Source organism: Taudactylus pleione, unplaced genomic scaffold, assembly GCF_031769625.1.
Source record: "Taudactylus pleione unplaced genomic scaffold, aTauple2 ptg000129l, whole genome shotgun sequence".
NCBI lineage: Eukaryota > Metazoa > Chordata > Amphibia > Anura > Myobatrachidae > Taudactylus > Taudactylus pleione.
In genome coordinates this window covers 18,108,120-18,126,563 of record NW_028284531.1, presented here as the reverse complement: position 1 = coordinate 18,126,563, position 18,444 = coordinate 18,108,120, and the positions used below count along the sequence as shown (strand labels likewise).

General features: G+C 49.9%; 1 protein-coding gene across 4 annotated transcripts in view; it reads left to right on the top strand.

Annotated features, from left to right (window-relative positions):
* The window catches only part of PRC1 (protein regulator of cytokinesis 1), an 82,955-nt gene that overhangs the window by 34,048 nt on the left and 30,463 nt on the right, over positions 1-18,444 (top strand). For all 4 annotated transcript variants that reach the window (XM_088472922.1, XM_088472921.1, XM_088472920.1 and 1 more), the window contains exons 7-8: positions 14,845-14,992; positions 15,115-15,251. In XM_088472922.1, the coding sequence (XP_088329048.1) occupies positions 14,845-14,992; positions 15,115-15,251 (285 nt within the window). The remainder of the gene's footprint in view (positions 1-14,844; positions 14,993-15,114; positions 15,252-18,444) is intronic.

Below are 18,444 nucleotides of genomic sequence, written 5' to 3'. Positions count from 1 at the left end.
AGACGTACAGAGTTTGGCTAATACCTCTACAGTTTTTCAGCAAATGATGCAGAAGGCCCACCCAGTTATCTGATTCTGATATATCATCTGGGGAGGCAGAAGAAGCAGACCTCTCTCTCTGACTCAGTCTCAGGAGACGAGGAACCACCCTCTAAATTAAATATACCTGCTTGTGAGAGCTGTAAAATCTATTTTACAAATGGAAGAGGAAGAACCCGCTCCTAAGAAGAAAACAACCACTTTTTAAACGACACAACATAGTTTTACTAGCGTTCCCTCACTCTGATCAGCTATCTCATCACATGAGTGAAGCATGGAATATGACTGGTAAACTGTTTCAAATTCCAAAACGTTTAAGTTCCTTTTACCCTCTTCCAGCTATGAATTGCACAAAATGGGAAGTTTCCCCAGCAGTGTATTCTCATGTAACACGTCTGGTTAAGAATTCCCCCTTACTAATACATACTGCCACCTCCTTTACGTAGATTAGATAGGCGTATAGAAGCTTGTCACAAATCCTTATACTCTTGTTTCAGGAACTATTTCTCGTCCTGCTAGGGCTACGGCCTGGGTGGCAAAAGCCATTGATCATTGGGCTGAAGCCCTAGAAGATACATTTTCCCCCTGATGCTTCAAGGGAACAACTATCCTACAGATCTCACATTAGAGATGCAGCCTCCTACTTGGGAGAAGCAGCTATGGATACAGTTTTCCTGGCCTACAGGATATCTGCCATTTCGAAGTGGCCCGTCATATTGTTTGGCTCAGTTTCTGGAAAGCAGACTCCGGCTCAAAAGGGCTCTGGAAACTCTTCCTTATTCTGGAGATATCCTATTTGGTCCAGAATTAGATAAAATTGTGACTACTTTGGCAGATTCCAAGACGGCGTTCCTGCCCTCTTACATATAATCCAAAGCCTCGGACGTCATCCTTTCGGTTCTTTCACTCTCAAGGAAAAGCTAAAGGTTAGTCCTTTCCACGGCAGCAGGCAACAGCCAAGGCCTCCAAGCCTAGGGCCACCAAGCCTGGGCTACTAGACCTCCACTTGCCAAGTCTGAAGACAACCCTACAGCCTGATGGGGCGGGCCCTCTCCCTTCTTCAATTTGCTCATGTTTGGCCTCCGATCACATCAGACGCCTGGGTAAGAGAAGTGGTCTCCCACGGGTATGCTCTATCCTTCCTAAGGCGACCCCTCAAAGCAGTACTTTTGCACAGGGCCACCATCTGACCCAAGCAAGGCCCTGCTGCTCCTAAAAACATTCAGTCCTTACTGAATTCAGCAGTAATAAATCTGGGCCCCTCCTCACGAGGCAAGGGCTATTATTCCACCCTTTTCCTGGTTCAGAAGCCCTGCTGGTCTCATCAGCCAATCCTCAACATCAAATCTCTGAACAAGTTTATCAGGGTGCCCAGGTTTCGTATGGAAACCCTCCGCTCTATTATCCTGGCTATGGAGCCTGGGGATTTTATGGTGTCTCTGGACATTCAGGGCGCTTGCCTACATGTACCTATAGCGCCTTCTCATCAACAATATCTCCAGTTTTCTATCCTGCATCAGCATTACCAATTTCAAACTCTACCATTTGGCCTCTCAACGGCCCCTCGGGTCTTTACCAAAATTATGGCAGTTATGGCGGCCTTCCTTCGTCAAGGGATCGGACTACTCCCGCACTTGGATGACCTCTTGCTGTTGGCCAGCTCCCCAGAGATTCTTCACCGCCATTTGCAGATAACAATGGCCTTCCTACAAACACATGGTTGGCTGATCAACTGGAAAGTCTTCCCTGACACCTTCTCAAAGAATGGTACATTTAGGTGCCCTCTTGGACTCTGAGGTTCAGAGAATCTTTCTAACAGACAAGATCTCCTTAATACAACATTTGAGTGTGCAGACTGATCCGCAGTTGCTGAGTGTTAATTCACGCTGCAGTGCAGTCATTGGGATTTATTGTGTCCACCTTCGACATGGTGGAGTTCCCTCAGTTTCACTACAGGCCCCGTAAACACCTGATCCTCTCCAGGTGGAACGGACTACCCCATCTACTTCGATCCCAGACGATTGGCCTCCCCCTGGAGGTTCGCCTGTCCCAGGCCAGTTGGCTACAGACATTCCATTTAGACAGGGGTCGACACTTTTGGAACCCGGACTGGGCTCTCCTCACCACGGACGCAAGCCTCTGAGGGTGGGGGGCAGTGACCGGCCAACATTCCTTCAGGGCCGCTGTACTCCAGTCGAGGCGGAGTTACCAATCAATGTCTTGGAACTTCGAGCCACCTACAGAGCTCTCACTCTGGCTCAGGATATTCTTCAGGGCAGGCCAGTACAAGTACAGTCTGACAACGCCACAGCAGTGGCCTACCTCAATCACCAAGGAGGCACTGAGTCAGGCAGCAATGGCAGAAGTGTCCCACATTCTCACATGGACCGAACGCCATCTCCTACTAATCTCTGCGGTATTCATCCCGGGAGTTCTCAATTGCGAAGCTGATTTCCTCAGCCGTCACGACGTGCATGCAGGAGAGTGGTCTCTACATCCAGAAGTCTTTCAGCTCCTGGTGGACAAATGGGGTCTGCCGGATGTGGATCTCATGGCCTCAAGACACAACAACAAACTTCCAGTATATGGAAAGGGACCCAGACACAGCCTTCATGGACGCCTTGTCAGTGAAATGGACCTTCCACTGGGCATACCCCTTTCCCCAATATCACTGCTTCCTCGAGTTCTTTGCAAGTTCAAACAGGAAGGGGGTACAGTTCTGTTGATAGCTCCGGCTTGGCCCAGGTGCCTTGGGTACTCCGATCTTCAGTCTCTCCATAGACTTTCCTCTTCAACTTCCTCTTTCAGTATACCGGTTTTCTCAGGGTCCATGTCTACATCCGGACCCAGCCTGTCTGTCTTTAACTATTTGGCTCTTGAGACATCCCTCCTAACGGTGGTCCAGACTATGCTTGGAGCACGTAAACCGACCTCAGCCAAAATTTATCACTGCATATGGCATACATATTTCCAATGGTGTGCTCCTAGAAACATGACCTTCAAATTTTTAAGGCTTCTAGAATACATGCCTTTCTGCAGGCTGGATTAGATCTAGGCCTCCGTCTAGCATCTCTGAAAGTACACGTCTCTGCTTTGTCCATCTGCTTTCAGCGCAGATGTTCACACCTTCCTGCAAGGTGTTCTACGTATACAACCTCCCTTTGTCCCTCTTATGGCTCCATGGGATTTGTCAGCGGTGCTTCACACACTTCAGGAACCTCCATTCCCCATATCCTATTTCGGACGAAATAGGATATTTCTCCCAAAACTCGTAGGATCCATGAGAAGCTCAACGACCTGTGTTTTTGCCATTTCAGCTGTTAAAAAGAAAAAAAAAAAAAATGGCACTCTTCATGAGTTATTTTTTGGGACACATCAGGTCCCGAAAAAAATCCATGATAAGTGCCGGCGTCGGGCGGCACTTCGCGGCTAATTGGATAGCCCCACGCCAATCCATTAGCAGCATCACTTTAGCGCTGTTAATTGGGTACCGCCTTTTGACTCCATTTGTGTGTGTAGGTTTGTCCTGTGTGGTGTTTTCTGCCTAAACTTTGCATTATAAATTAAGAGCCCCTGCCCACAGTTTCTCTCCTACCAGTACTCTTGACTATATTAAACTCTAGGAGAAGCATCACCAGTTCATCATATGGAAGTCATTATACCCTAACCTAGAATACTGGTTTCTCTACTATTGTTCAGACCTTGTTTCAATGTCAACACTAAGATATTGGGAGAGAGAAAAGGGGAGTGGGGGAAAGAAAATCCCAGCACAGGACTGTGGTCCAGAGTTATCAACGAGTGATATTCTATATTTCTACTTCAGGGTACATAGGGGGTCCACAGGGTTGACCTTGGGGTATAGCTGGATCTGGATCCACGGGCACCACGCAGTTAAAGCTTTTGCTGTTGCTCCCAGGATGCACTTAGGTCCATCCTCCTCTCTACCCTGCCCCCGAGCCACAGGCACCTCAGTTTGAGTTGGTGCCCGGCCGGAGTCGGGTCACCCTGCGCAGGGGGGCTGCAGGAGCAGCCCCCAAAAGCTTTTTATTTTAAAAAAAAAAAAAGCCTGTTTTTTTTTTTTTTTTTTTTAACTTTTAACAGGGGCTCTTCGGTGTGGCAGCGAAGGGCTGTCTGTACAGACTCCCACGCTGCCGCTCTTACTCCCCACTGGCGCCGCGACGCCAGTATCGCACTGGGAATCGCGGCGGGAGGCCAGAGTCCGTACTAGCCGGACTCTAGGGACCTCCCTGGACTGCTGGCGGGGAGAAGGTAAGCCGCGAGTCGCTGATTAGCGGCGGGTCTTACTATAAAGGCAGTCCTTTGCCCCCGGTTCTAGGGGGCAGTCCGGGGGCTGCTAGCGGTGGCGGCGGCGGGCTCCACCTCTGCGGAGGTATACCCCGTGAGACCACTAGACCACCAGGGATTTCACATGGCAAGCTAGCCAGGGGGAGGAAGCCTTACCTATTTAGCGGCTCCTCAGCTCAGCGCGCCTTTCAGCTCATAGTCTGGCATCGCTGAGCTGCAGTTACTCGGCCACTCCTCCTCTGAGGTCTTTGGGGGCCATTTTCTCTGGGGCAGCACAGATCTCTCAGGGAGCACACGGACCGTTCCCCCAGTGTACCTGTCCCCCGATCAAGGACAGTGTACACAGCACTATAGCCCTCCCAGACACTGAATCTGGGCAGGTTGATTGTAGTGGAAAGGTGCAGTGAGTATATCTTCCTGCATGGTATGTGACTTTTGCTAGTGCTGCCTGTCTGTGCTAATTTCTACTTACTGTCAGCTTATTCCAATCCCTTTCCTTCTCCTACAAGCCCTACAGGTGTGCGGGGGAAGGGTGTTTCTACTGACCTCCCTTATATAGATCACGTATTTGTGAGGTCCGTCACATACGGTTGTGTGCTACACAGTACCATATTGTGGGCTGTTGTCCAGCACACTGGTGAGTGCGCACGTTTTCTTCCTGTGTCATAACTGTATATTTAATTATATAGTCGGTCATGTCTGATGAGGAGATTGAGCACTCCGTGGCTCCGGTATTGTTCTCCTGCAGGCGCTGTTCTGCAGGAGTGGATAGGGAGGATTTGTCGCAGGACGGCCTGTGCGGACGGTGCCAGGCGATCCCTGGTACGTCTAAACCTCCCTATGTCGCAGGAGCCACCATGGGCGATGTTTTCCCAGGTGCTGGTGTCCATCGCGGACCGTCTGTCGGTCCCGACTGCCGTCCCTACTAGGGCGTTGCCCCAGCCTACCATCCCCCATTCCCCGGGTGTCCACAATTATTGCAGACTCCCCCGGGGTCTCAGCCTGTTGGTCCCTATGCGGGGTTGCCAATGTATATACAGTCCACCCCGGTGGCGCAGCAGGCTGTGGTGCCGTTTCAGGCTCCTGTGGCAGCTCCTCCACCCTGGGTGGATGCGCTTTCCCACACTGTCCAAGATTTGGCGGCAGCATCTTCGGCTTTTCAGTCGATGTTGCGCAGCGACGTGCCCTCCAGGGCATCTAAACGCACAGTTATGGCGCAAGCTTCGGACTCTGAGGGGTCCTCGGATGATGGCGAGGTGCAGGATGACTCAGCCTCAGATGCCTCAGTCCAGGAGGTAGACACTAAGTCTTCCATCAATGTGCGGGCTCTGGTTAGGGCGGTGCGGGCCATTCTTCTGATTGAGGATGAGGCTCCCGCTCCCAAGTCGAGGTATCCTAGTTTTAAAAAAGCTAAGGTTACTTCTGCAGCGTTCCCTTTGTCTGATCAGTTGACTGATCACATGGCGGTGGCCTGGCAGACGCCCAGTAAGCGATTCTTGCCACAGAAGCGGTTGGCGTCCAACTATCCGTTTCCGGAGGCACATTGTAAGAAATGGGAAACTCCGCCTGCGGTTGATTCCCATGTAACACGCCTCATCAGGAGTGCTACTTTGCCATTGCCGTCTATATCCTCGTTGAAGGATCCTACGGACAGGAAGGTGGAGACTTGTCTAAAGTCTATTCTCTCTCAGGGGCTGTGGCCCGGCCGTCCATGGCCATCTCCTGGGTGACCAAGGCCATTGAGGGTTGGGCCAACGCCTTGGAGGATACGTTTACGGATGAAGCTCCGGAGGTCCAGAGGGCGTTGTTAGGACAGATGAGAGATGCCGCTTCCTACATTGGAGAAGCATCTTTGGATGCTAGCTTGCTGACCTCTAGGGTTTTGGCGGCAGCAGTGTCTGCTCGCAGATCCTTGTGGTTGAGGTCTTGGAGAGCAGACGCTGATTCAAAGAAAGGCTTGGAGGCCTTACCTTTTAATGGAGAGTTACTATTTGGTCCAGACCTGGACAAAATAGTAGATACCCTGGCAAAGTCCAAGTCAGCCTTCCTCCCTTCAGCTACAACACCTGCTAAGGTCCGGAGCTCGGCCTTTCGCTCCTTTCGGGTTCAGGGCAAGGCAAAAGGTCAGTCTTTCCCGAGGCAGTCCGCAACCAAGACCGCCTCAAAGCCAAAGAAGCAAGCCTGGAGTGCTAGGCGCCCTTCTTCCAAGCAAGAAGATAAGCCTTCGGCATGATGGGGTGGGCCTCCCTCTGGGGGACCTCAGAGTGGGAGGCCGACTTCTTCAATTCGCCCAGTGCTGGCACAATACCACCACGGATGCCTGGGTGCGAGAAGTGGTCTCCCAGGGGTACGCCCTGTCTTTTCGGCACAGGCCACCTCGCCAGTTTTTTTTGCACGAGTCCTTCTCAGGACAAAACCAAGGCCTTGCAGGTCCAGGAAGCCATAGAGGCCTTGCTGACGGCGGGGGTCATTATACCCATGCCACAATCTCAACGTGGGATGGGGTATTACTCTACGCTGTTTCTGGTGCAGAAACCCAATGGCTGTCATCACCCCATCCTCAATTTGAAGTCCCTGAACAGATTTCTCAGGGTTCCCAATTCAGGATGGAAACTTTGCGTTCCATCATTCTGGCGATGGAACCGGGGGATTATATGGTCTCCCTGGATATCCAGGACTCCTACCTCCATGTGCCTATAGCAACTTCGCACCAACGGTTTCTGCGGTTTGCTATTCTTCACAACCACTACCAATTCAGGGCTCTACCCTTTGGCCTCTCCACGGCACCAAGGGTATTTACCAAGGTGATGGCGGTCATGGCGGCTCACCTTCGGAGCCAGGGGATACGGTTGCTACCGTATCTAGACGACCTCCTCTTGCTGGCAAGCTCCCCGGAGGTACTGATCCAGCATCTCCACCTGACTGTCGCTTGTCTACAGGCGCACGGGTGGTTGATCAACTGGAAGAAGTCCTCCATCATCCCATCTCAGCGGATGGTTCATTTGGGGGCCCTTCTGGACTCTCGTCAACAACGGATTTTTCTGACTCCAGAGAAGGTCTCCTCCTTACAGCTGCGGATTCACAGTTGTCTGAGCAGGGGCAGAGTGTCGCTGCACTCAGCGATGAGAGTTTTGCGGTCCATGGTGTCGGCATTCGACATGGTGGAGTTTGGCCAGTTCCATTCCAGACCCCTGCAGAGGCTGATTCTTTCGGAATGGAACGGATTGCCACACAGGATCCGCTCTCAGATGCTGGTGTTGTCCTCGGAGGTGCGTCTGTCCCTGGCCTGGTGGCTACAGACGGCTCATCTCCTCGAGGGGCGCCCCTTTTGGATCCCGGAGTGGGTTCTGCTCACGACAGATGCCAGTCTCCGGGGTTGGGGGGCGGTGACAGGCTCCTTGTCACTTCAGGGTCGTTGGTCGGTGGAGGAAGCGATTCTTCCCATCAACATCCTGGAACTGCGGGCAGTGTACAGAGCCCTGCAGTCGTCCGGCACCGCTCTTCACGGAAGGGCCGTTCAGGTGCAGTCGGACAACGCCACCACGGTGGCGTACATCAATCACCAGGGAGGGACTCGCAGTCGAGCTGCGATGTCGGAGGTTTCCCGCGTCCTGGCTTGGGCGGAGCGCTATCTTCCAGCTCTCTCGGCAGTCTTCATCCCGGGAGTCCTCAATTGGGAGGCGGACTTCCTCAGCCGTTACGACGTGCATCCCAGGGAATGGTCGCTTCATCCAGAGGTATTCCAACTACTCGTGGACAAGTGGGAGCTGCCAGAACTGGACCTGATGGCGTCCCGTCACAATCACAAGCTGCGCGTTTACGGGTCAAGGACAAGGGACACAGGTCGGTGAAATGGTTGTTTCGCCTGGCTTACTTGTTCCCTCCGATATCTCTGCTGCCTCGGGTCCTGCGCAAGTTCAAGCAGGACGGAGGCACACTGATCCTGGTGGCCCAGAAGGCCGTGGTACTCCGATCTGCGGAGCCTGTCCATCGACGCTCCGTACCTCCTACCTCAACGATGGGACCTGTTGCCTCAGGGGCCCTGTCTTCACCCGGATCTGGGTCGACTATCTTTGACGGCGTGGCTCTTGAGACAGCCGTCCTGAGGTCTCGGGGCTTTTCTAGCTCCGTTATTACTACCATGCTGAGGGCGCGCAAGCCTGCTTCCGCGAGGATCTACCACAGAGTGTGGCACACTTACTTTCAGTGGTGCGAGGCCAGAAGATATGATCCCCAGGTGTTCCGGGTTTCGCGTATTCTGGCTTTCCTTCAGTCGGGTTTGGACTTAGGATTACGTCTTTCCTCACTGAAGGTGCACGTGTCTGCTCTGTCGGTGTGGTTCCAGCGCAGGATTGCTGCTATGCCGGATGTACACACCTTTTTCCATGGTGTTTTAAGATTCCAGCCTCCCTTTGTGCCACCTGTGGCCCCGTGGGATTTGGCGGTGGTTCTTCGGGCCTTACAGGGTCCTCCTTTTGAGCCCTTGGAGTCAGTAGAGCTCAAGTGGCTAACTTTTAAGACTGTTTTCCTCTTGGCAATTGCTTCTGCCAGGAGGGTTTCGGATTTGGGGGCGCTTTCCTGTCGTCCCCCTTTTCTGGTTTTTCATCAGACAGAGCGGTGCTTCGCACTCGTCCTGATTTTCTGCCTAAGGTGGTTTCCAGGTTCCACATTAATCAGGAAATTGTTGTACCAGCCTTTCAGTCGTCTGATCTTTCGGCTGGGGAGGCTTCCTTAGACGTTGTCCGTGCACTCCAGGTTTATGTGGCCCGGACTAGTTCGGTGAGGAAGTCGGATTCTTTGTTTATCCTCTTTGGTTTCACAAGAGGGGTTGGCCTGCCAACAAGCAGACTCTAGCCCGTTGGCTTTGTTCTGTTATTATTGAGGCTTATATGCAGGAGGGTTTACCTGTTCCAGCCTCTGTTAAGGCTCATTCCACTCGGTCTGTGGGCCCTTCTTGGGTTGCTAGCCGTGGCGCCTCTGCTGTTCAGCTGTGTAAGGTGGCCACCTGGTCTTCCATTCAGACGTTTTTGAGGTTCTATGCGTTTTGACACCTTTGCTTCTCAGGATGCATCCTTTGGGCGCCGGGTTCTCCTATCGGCACAGGAGCGTCCCCGCCCTTAGTTGGACTGCTTTGGGACATCCCCAAGGTCACCCTGTGGACCCCTATGGACCCTGAAGTAGAAAACAAGAGATATGGTAAGAACTTAACTTTATCTCTGTTTCTACGAAGTCCATAGGGTCCACAGGGCACCCGCCCTGACGCACCTGGCTTCATATGGGCTCTGTGACTGGTCACCGATTTTCCGTCTCCCATTTCTGTGAGTATGGTTCTTGTGTGTTCCAGTCTTCCTTCTCTCTGTTTCGTCTCCTCCTCCGGCCTGGGCTGCTTACCAACTGAGGTGCCTGTGGCTCGGGGGCGGGGTATAGGGGAGGATGGACCCAAGTGCATCCTGGGAGCAGCTGAAAGCTTTAACTGCGTGGTGCCCAAGGATCCAGGATCCAGCTATACCCTATATTTTGTCATGTCGGACGAGGAGATTGAGCACTCCGTGGCTCCGGTTTTTGTCTCCTGCGGACGCTGTTCTGCAGGAGTGGATAGGGAGGATTTGTCACAGGATGGCCTATGTAGATGGTGCCAGGTGGTTCCTGGCCCATCAAAACCTCCTATGACGCAGTAACCACCATGGGCGATGTTTTCTCAGGTGCTGGTGTCTATTGCGGACCGTCTGTCGGTCCCTAGTAGAGTGTTGCTCCAGCCGGCCGTCCCCCATTCCCCGGGTGTCCCGCAATTATTGCGGAGCCCCCCCGGGTCAAAGTCTATTGGTCCTTATGCGGGGTTACCTATGTATATACAGGCTTCCCCTGTGACGCAGCAGTCTGTGGTGCCCTTCCAGGCCCCTGTGGCGACTCCTCCACCCTGGGTGGATGTGCTCTCCAACTCCGTACAAAATTTGGCGGCCGCGTCTTCTGCTTTTCAGTTAATGTTGCAGAATGACATGCCTTCTAGGGCGTCAAAACGCACACTAATGGCGCAGGCGGCGCATGTATCGGACTCCGAGGGGTCCTCAGATGATGGGGAGGTTCGTGATGACACTTACTCGGACACATCGGTCCACGAAGTGGATACCAAGTCGTCCATTAATGTGCGAGCGCTGGTTAGGGCGGTGCGAGCCATTCTCCTAATAGGAGCTGGTGCTTCATCCTCGAAGTCGAAGTATCTTAGTTTCAAAAAAACTAAGGTGGCTTCTGCGGTGTTTCCCCTGTCTGTCAGTTGACTGATCATATGGCGGTGGCTTGGCAGGTGCCCAGTAAGAGATTCCTACCACAGAAGCGATTGGCTTCTAATACTCTTTTCCTGAGGCACATTGTAAAAAATGGGGAACTCCACTGGCGGTAGATTCCCACGTCACCCGTTTTAATAAGGAGCGCTATTTTGCCATTACCGTCTATATCCTCACTGAAGGATCCCACGGACAGAAAAGTTGACTTACTTTTAAAGTCCATTTACTTCCTCTCAGGGGCAATGGCCCGACCGTCCATGGCAAGGCCATTGAGGGTTGAGCCAACGCATTAGAGGATACCTTTCCGGACGACGCTCCGGATGTCCAGAGGGCGTTGTTAGGACAGATGAGAGACGCTGCTTCCTACATTGGAAAAGTCTCTTTGGATGCTAGTCTGCTGACCTCTTGAGTATCGGCTGCAGCAGTGTCTGCCCGCCAATCCTTTTGACTGAGGTCCTGGACAGCGGACTCCGATTCAAAAAAAGGCCTTACCTTTCAATAGAGAATTGCTATTTGGTCCGGACTTGGATTTAGCCAGGGTATCCACTATTTTGTCCAAGTCAGCTTTCCTCCCTTCAGCGGCAACGCCTGCCAAGGTCTGGAGCTCAGCCTTTCGTTCCTTTCGGGTTCAGGGTAAGGCAAAAGGTCAGTCCTTCCCGAGGCAGTCGGCGGCTAAGACCGCCTCTAAACCCAAGAAGAAGCCTGGAGTGCTCGGCGCCCTTCTTCCAAGCAGGAGGATAAACCTGCAGCCTAATGGGACGGGTCTCCCTCTGGGGGACCTCAGAGTGGGAGGCCGACTTCTCCAATTCGCCCAGTGTTGGCACAATACCACCACGGATGCCTGGGTTCGAGAAGTAGTCTCTCAGGGGTACGCCCTGTCTTTTCGAGTCAGGCTGCCCCACCAGTTTTATTTTTTTTGCACGAGTCCTTCTCTGGACAAGACCAAAGCTTCCCAGATTCAGGTGGCTATACAATCCTTGCTACAAGCAGGGGTCATTGTTCCCGTTCCGCAGTCTCAACGTGGGACGGGGTACTATTCTACTGTTTCTGGTACAGAAGCCCAATGGTTCTCATCGCCCTATCCTGAATTTGAAGTCTCTGAACAAATACCTCAGAGTTCCCAAGTTCAGGATGGAAACGTTACGTTCCGTCATTCTGGCGATGGAACCCGGGGATTACATGGTCTCCCTGGATATCCAGGACGCCATCTCCACCTGACCATTGCTTGTCTTCACGCAAACGGGTAGTTGATAAATTGGAAGAAGTCCTCTCTGATCCCATCACAACGGATGGTTCATTTGGGAGCCCTTCTGGATTCTCGTCAGCAAAAGATTTTCCTGACTCCGGAAAAGGTGTCCTCCCTACAACTGCGGATACACAGTTGCCTGAGCAGTGCCAGGGTGTCTGTACACTCTGCCATGAGAGTCCTAGGGTCCATGGTGTCGGCATTCGACATGGTGGAATTTGCCCAGTTCCATTCCAGGCCCCTGCAGGGGAAGATTCTATCGGAATGGAACGGGTTACCTCACCGGATCCGATCCCAGACACTGGTCTTGTCCTCGGAAGTGCGCCAGTCTCTAGCTTTGTGGCTGCAGCCAGCTCATCTCGAGGGTCGCCCCTTTTGGATCCCGGACTGGGTTCTGCTCACAACAGATGCCAGTCTTCGGGGTTGGGGGGCAGTGACCAGCTCGTTGTCTCTTCAGGGCAGTTTGTCTGTGGAGGAAGCAGTTCTTCCCATAAACGTGCTGGAACTGTGGGCCCTGTACAGGGCTCTGCTGTCGTCAGGTACCGCTCTTCACAAAAGGGCAGTTCAGGTGCAATCCGACAACTCCACCACGGTGGCATACATCAATCACCAGGGAGGAACTCTCAGTCGACCTGCGAAGTCGGAAGTGTCTCAGATCCTGGCTTGGGCGGAGTGCCACCTTCCAGCAATCTCGGCAGTCTTCATCCCGGGAGTCCTCAATTGGGAGGCAGACTTCCTCACGACGTGCATCCCGGGGAATGGTCGCTTCACCCAGAGGTGTTTTTCAACTTCTCGTGGACAAATGAGGTCACAATTACAAGTTACCCGTGTACGGCTCAAGGACAAGGGACGCAGGCGCAAGCCTGGTGGACGCGCTGTCGGTGAAATGGACATTTCACCTAGCGTACCTGTTCCCTCCGATCTCCCTGCTACCTCAGGTACTAAGAAAAATTAAACAGGACGGGGGCACGTTTCTGCTGGTGGCTCCAGCGTGGCCCAGACGTCCTTGGTACTCTGATCTCAGGAGCTTGTCCGTCGATGCCCCGTTCCTTCTACCTCAGCGTCAGGACCTGCTGTCTCAGGGGCCTTGCCTTTACCCAGAGCTGGGTCGGCTGTCTTTGATGGCGTGGCTCTTGAGACAGCCGTCTTAAGGTCCCGGGGCTTTTCAAGCTCTGTGGTAAATCAGTGCCGAGGCAGGTTTACGCACCCTCAGCATGGTACTGATGACAGAGTGTGGCACACTTACTTTCAGTGGTGTGAGTCCAGAAACTTTGATCCTCAGGTGTTCAGGGTTTCTAGGATTTTGGCATTTCTGCAGTCAGGTCTTGACCTGGGCTTACATCTTGCTTCCCTGAAGGTTCATGTATCGGCTCTGTCTGTGTGGTTCCAACGTAGAATCGCTACACTGCCTGACGTTCACACCTTTTTCCAGGGTGTTCTTAGAATCCAGCCTCCCTTTGTGGCTCCGTGGGACTTGGCGGTGGTTCTTCGGGTCCTGCAGGGACCTCCTTTTTGAACCTCTTGAGTCGGTTGACCTCAAGTGTTTAACACTTAAGACTGTGTTTCTCCTGGCAATTGCTTCGGCCAGGAGGGTATCCGAGTTGGGGGCACTTTCCTGTAGTCCCCCCTTCTTAATTTTTCACCAGGACAGAGCAGTGCTTCGCACTCGTCCTGAGTTTTTGCCTAAAGTTGTGTCTAAGTTCCACATCAATCAGGAACTGGTGGTGCCAGCTTTCAGTCCCCTGATCTTACAGCTGGTGAGGCTTCGTTGGACGTTGTCCGTGCTCTCAGAATTTATGTGGACCGGACTGCTTCCTTTAGGAAGTCTGATTCTTTGTTTGTCCTCTTTGCTTTTCATAAGAGGGGTTGGCCTGCCAACAAACAAATCTTGGCCCGTTTGCTTTGTTCTGTTACTAGGGAGGCTTATGTACAGGAAGGTTTACCTGTTCCAGCCTCTGTTAAGGCTCATTCCACTCGGTCTGTGGGTCCTTCTTGGGCTGCTAGACGTGGTGCCTCCGCTGTTCAGCTGTGCAAGGCAGCCACTTTGTCTTCCATTCAGACGTTTTTGAGGTTTTATGCGTTTGACACCTTTTGCTTCTCAGGATGCATCCTTTGGGCGCAGGATTCTCCCTTCTGCACAGGAGCGTCCCCGCCCTTAGTTGAACTGCTGTGAGACATCCCCAAGGTCAACCCTGTGGACCCTGAAGTAGAAAACAAGAGATATGGTAAGAACTTACCTTTGTTATTTCTGTTTCTACGAAGTCCATAGGGTCCACAGGGCGCCCGTCCTGACACACCTGGCTTCAAATGGGCTGTGTTGCTGGTCACAGGTTTTCTGTCTCCCATTTCTGTGAGTATGGTTTCTTGTGTGTTCCAGTCTTCCTTCTCTCTGTTTAGTCTCCTCCTCCGGCCTGGGCTGCTTACCAACTGAGGTGCCTGTGGCTCGGGGACGGGGTATAGAGGAGGATGGACCCAAGTGCATCCTGGGAGCAGCAGCAAAAGCTTTAACTGCGTGGTGCGCGTGGATCCAGATCCAGCTATACCCCAAGGTCAACCCTGTGGACTTCTTAGAAACAGAGATAACGAGGGTAAGTTCTTACCATATCTCTTGTTTATCACTTGTTACGAACCTTAAATGGTGCTCCTAACTGTCATTATTCAGACACCTAACAGGAGCTGATCGTTGGAGCAGCATTTAAGATTAGTAGCTAGTGATAACAAGAATATCACTCGTTGATGATAAACCTGGACCACAGTCCTGTGCTGGGATTTTCTTTCTCCCCCCCCCTACACTGCCATTAAAGTAGATCTGTAATTTAAACTCCTGGAGGCTGCTGTTTTTATAAGCTGAATAAATACTTGTGACCTCTCTGAGTCAAAGTTCCTAGTGGAGTGATTGGCTGAATATTGATTCAGCCCACAAAATTAAGCTCTTGCATTATTATTTTATTCCATTGTTTCCATATTTTTTAGTTACAAGATGAATTGGATCGTCTTCAAGAGCTAAAGCTGCAGAATATAAAAAAATTTATTGAAGCAATCCGAACAGAACTATCAGCCTACTGGGACAAGTGTTTTTATAGCAATGAGCAAAGGCAAGCTTTTGCTCCATTTTATGATGGTGAGTCATATTAAGATCTTTTTTTTCATTACCAGTATATAAGTCTAGCTATTGTCTGCAGTATTATGCAATGTTGACATCACTAATGGCAGCCTAATTAGAACCTAAATGTCTCTCGTCAGGTGACTACAGTGAAAATCTTCTCGCTCTCCATGATGCTGAAATCAACCGCATTAAGCAGTACTATGAGGAGCACACAGAGATGTTTGAAGGAGTACAGAAGTGGCAAGAGAACTGGAATCTCTTTCTAGAGCATGATGTAAGCAAATCATAACATTGTAATGTGCAAACTTCTGCCTGCTCCTCACCTTAATTGAAACTATTAAATGCGCACAGCAGGGGGTGAGGCCAGGATGAGCATGTAGTAGCACATATCTGCACAAGATTCCCAGCTCCATCATCTTATTTATACATTCTACTTTACTCTGGTGCCTCATACCTCGGCTATCCCTAACTGCATTTGGGAGTTCTGGTGCCTGGCTGGCCGGCTGTTTGTTGCAGTCTACTGGAGCGATTCTGCAAGTGGGGCCTGTGTTGGCCTGACTTGCCCCTAATACTCCCGCGTGGCAGGCAGTGCTGCTACAAGTGTAGACTCTGTCCTCATGGGGTCTCGGGGGATCACCTGCTCCTGGTGGCTTGCAGTTTCTCCTTTGTCCTGGTGGCCCTTGCTTCGGCTGGAGCTCCTTTTGGCCATGGTCCCTGGTGCTCTTGTGCAGTCTCCTGGCAGGCCCTGGTGTCTGCTGACCAGGTGCCGTGTCTGACCTGCTACTCTGCTGCTAGACTGTTACTTATCTATCCAGTCACCACCTGCTGTTCTATGAGTTTGGTACTGTCCCACTTGTCTTTGGGGGTAACCGTTGCCTCTGCTACCTGCATAAGTGAGATGTGTGCATCTAGCTGCTGGTGGGAACTACTGTTGCTACACACAGTTTCTAGTGGGACATCTAAAGCAGTGCTGCCCTGCTTCTGACACAGACACCACTGTTTTCAGCTGATGATCTATAGCCCCGGTGTATTTTACAGTGTGATCTCCAGTTGCTTTCTGGGTCAGCACCACCATGTTAAAACCCCTTTCTCTGTCATATTGTATCTAACAAAAAAGGATCCTCTCATTTAGGGTGGTAGGCATCTGTAACCGGTGGAATTTAAGTTGTTCTGGATACAAAACCATTCAAGACAGTTGTTCCAATTAAAGGTTATTTATTATTCAAAGGTGTAAGTAAAGCATTATTAACAAATGATATGAAAAGAAGTAACACACTGAATATTATGAAGTATAACTTAAAACAGAATATAAATCAACTTCTCTAACAATTTGTGTATGAATAATATTAATATAGAATATTAGTAACCACACTAAACATATTGTAAAGATATTAGTAAAGTTCAAACAAACACAAACCTTGAGTTAATATGGATATTTATCTGAATCTAAAATCTACAACAATGCCCAAAACACTTGGCTGCAATTATACTTCTATGCTCTTCTCTGGATATGGCAAATCACACCCTAGGTGCCCTTCTCTTCATATAAGACCAGAGATTTCAGGCAGGAGACACGCTGTGCACTCACTCTCTCCCCAAAGGGCACTAACAATTACTCTAGGGGCCCCTGTTCCTGGCAATGAGCTAGAGATTCCAATGAAAAACACGCATTCTGACTACGCTCTTCCCACAAGGCCAAGTCCATTGCACCTGTAAGCCTAGTTTATACCCTGTGTAGTGGGCATGGCAGAGATGAGCTTCCTAAAAATGGCCCATGTGTTGGTACCATACCTTAATATCAATAGGAGGCAGCACTGACTAATTGATTAAAGGAAAAACACATTGGATTCTAGATCTTTCTGTATGATCTACAATGAACAACAATGTGTAAAAGGTTTGTTCTCTCTGCACGAGAATGTGTGAATAGCAACATATCTAATATTACAAGTATGTATGTATATGTGTGTATATATAATATATATGTGTGTATGTATATGTGTGTGTATATATATTTATTAAGAAAAATTGATATATATTTTTTCAAAACAATAGCACAGTGTTGGATTATACAAATGTATGGTGAGGATGTGGGCCAAAGGACACATTCCCTCGCTGGTGCAATTGATTTATGTATAATGCTTCTGAATGCTGACACTTGCATAAAAAGCTAATACAAATATGGTTCATTGGCAGCCTAGTTTAAAAATGGTAGGCCTTGTTTGGCTGCGATATTCATACACTTGGTTACCCTTATTAATCGAGACTATGAAAATTTGCTAAATTTTTGTGAAAATACAGTCTTTAAACATGTGAGCACTGCATAAAAACCCATTGATATTTGAATGATGTGTGTGAACCTGGAGAAATGGCCTTCACACAGGAGTGAGAGAAATCCTGAGCATCAAAGGGGTTATGGTCTTCTAATAGATGGTTCCTACAGCTATACTTTGAGAACTTAGGTTAATTAGTTTCCATTGTTGTCAAGTACAGTAGCTGGTTGTTAGGTAGTAAGTTGTGCTTGGTATATAGGGGTGGGGGTATTGTATTGCTATAAAGGTAGTAGTTTAGTGATACAGGTATATTGTAATTGTGGTATGGTATACAGGGTGGGGGGTTGTATGGATATATAGGTAGTAGTAGCTGGTTGCTAGTGATCTAGTAATATTGTAGTTGACGTATGGTAGTACGGGGTGGGGGCAAATAATTATTGGGGTTCAATTCTTCTGTAGTCACAGCACTTATTTTGTGTATGATGGCACAGTATTGGGATGTGTTGCTTGATCTGGCGACTGGTGCTTGAGTAGTGTTTGGTTCCTTTTGTGGTAGGTGTTGGTCTGTTCATATAAATTTGATGTAAGATCTCTGTGTTTTCCTTAGTGGGATACCCAGGTCCTCTACATTATGATCCAGTTCTTGCTGACATTATGGTTCTAATGTCTGTTTGGGTAGCTACAGCTTGGCTTTGAATGCCGCTGCCTTGCTCTGGTTTTGCAGCCTGGGTGTCATTGGTTACTATCTCTACTGGGCTTGTATATGAATTCTGCTATATTCTTTTAATATTCATATCTTTTATAATGAGCTTGGACCATATTCCTTGTTGCCTCTACTTGTACGGTCTAACTGTTTAATATGCGGCTCCATGCCCTGATGTCAGTGAGCCACGTCCTTTTCTTGTGTTGTTTGAGATGTTTTTGCTGTGCATGAGCTTCACTTTAATGTGAAAAGTTACTGCATGCACATGTTCTCCTAAATTTTATTTAATGGTTTTTTTTTTTTTAAACTTGCCTATAAATAAATGCAATTAAAATAAAAATGCACACAGCAACATTGTCATATGCCACTTTGTGTATATGCCGAACTGCCATATTATATCACATGGGTGCATGGCGATATATAAGAAGGAGAAACTCTTTGAATGCTGCAGCAAGTATTGAAAGGATAGAGCATTTGTAAAAGTGACTGGAGCA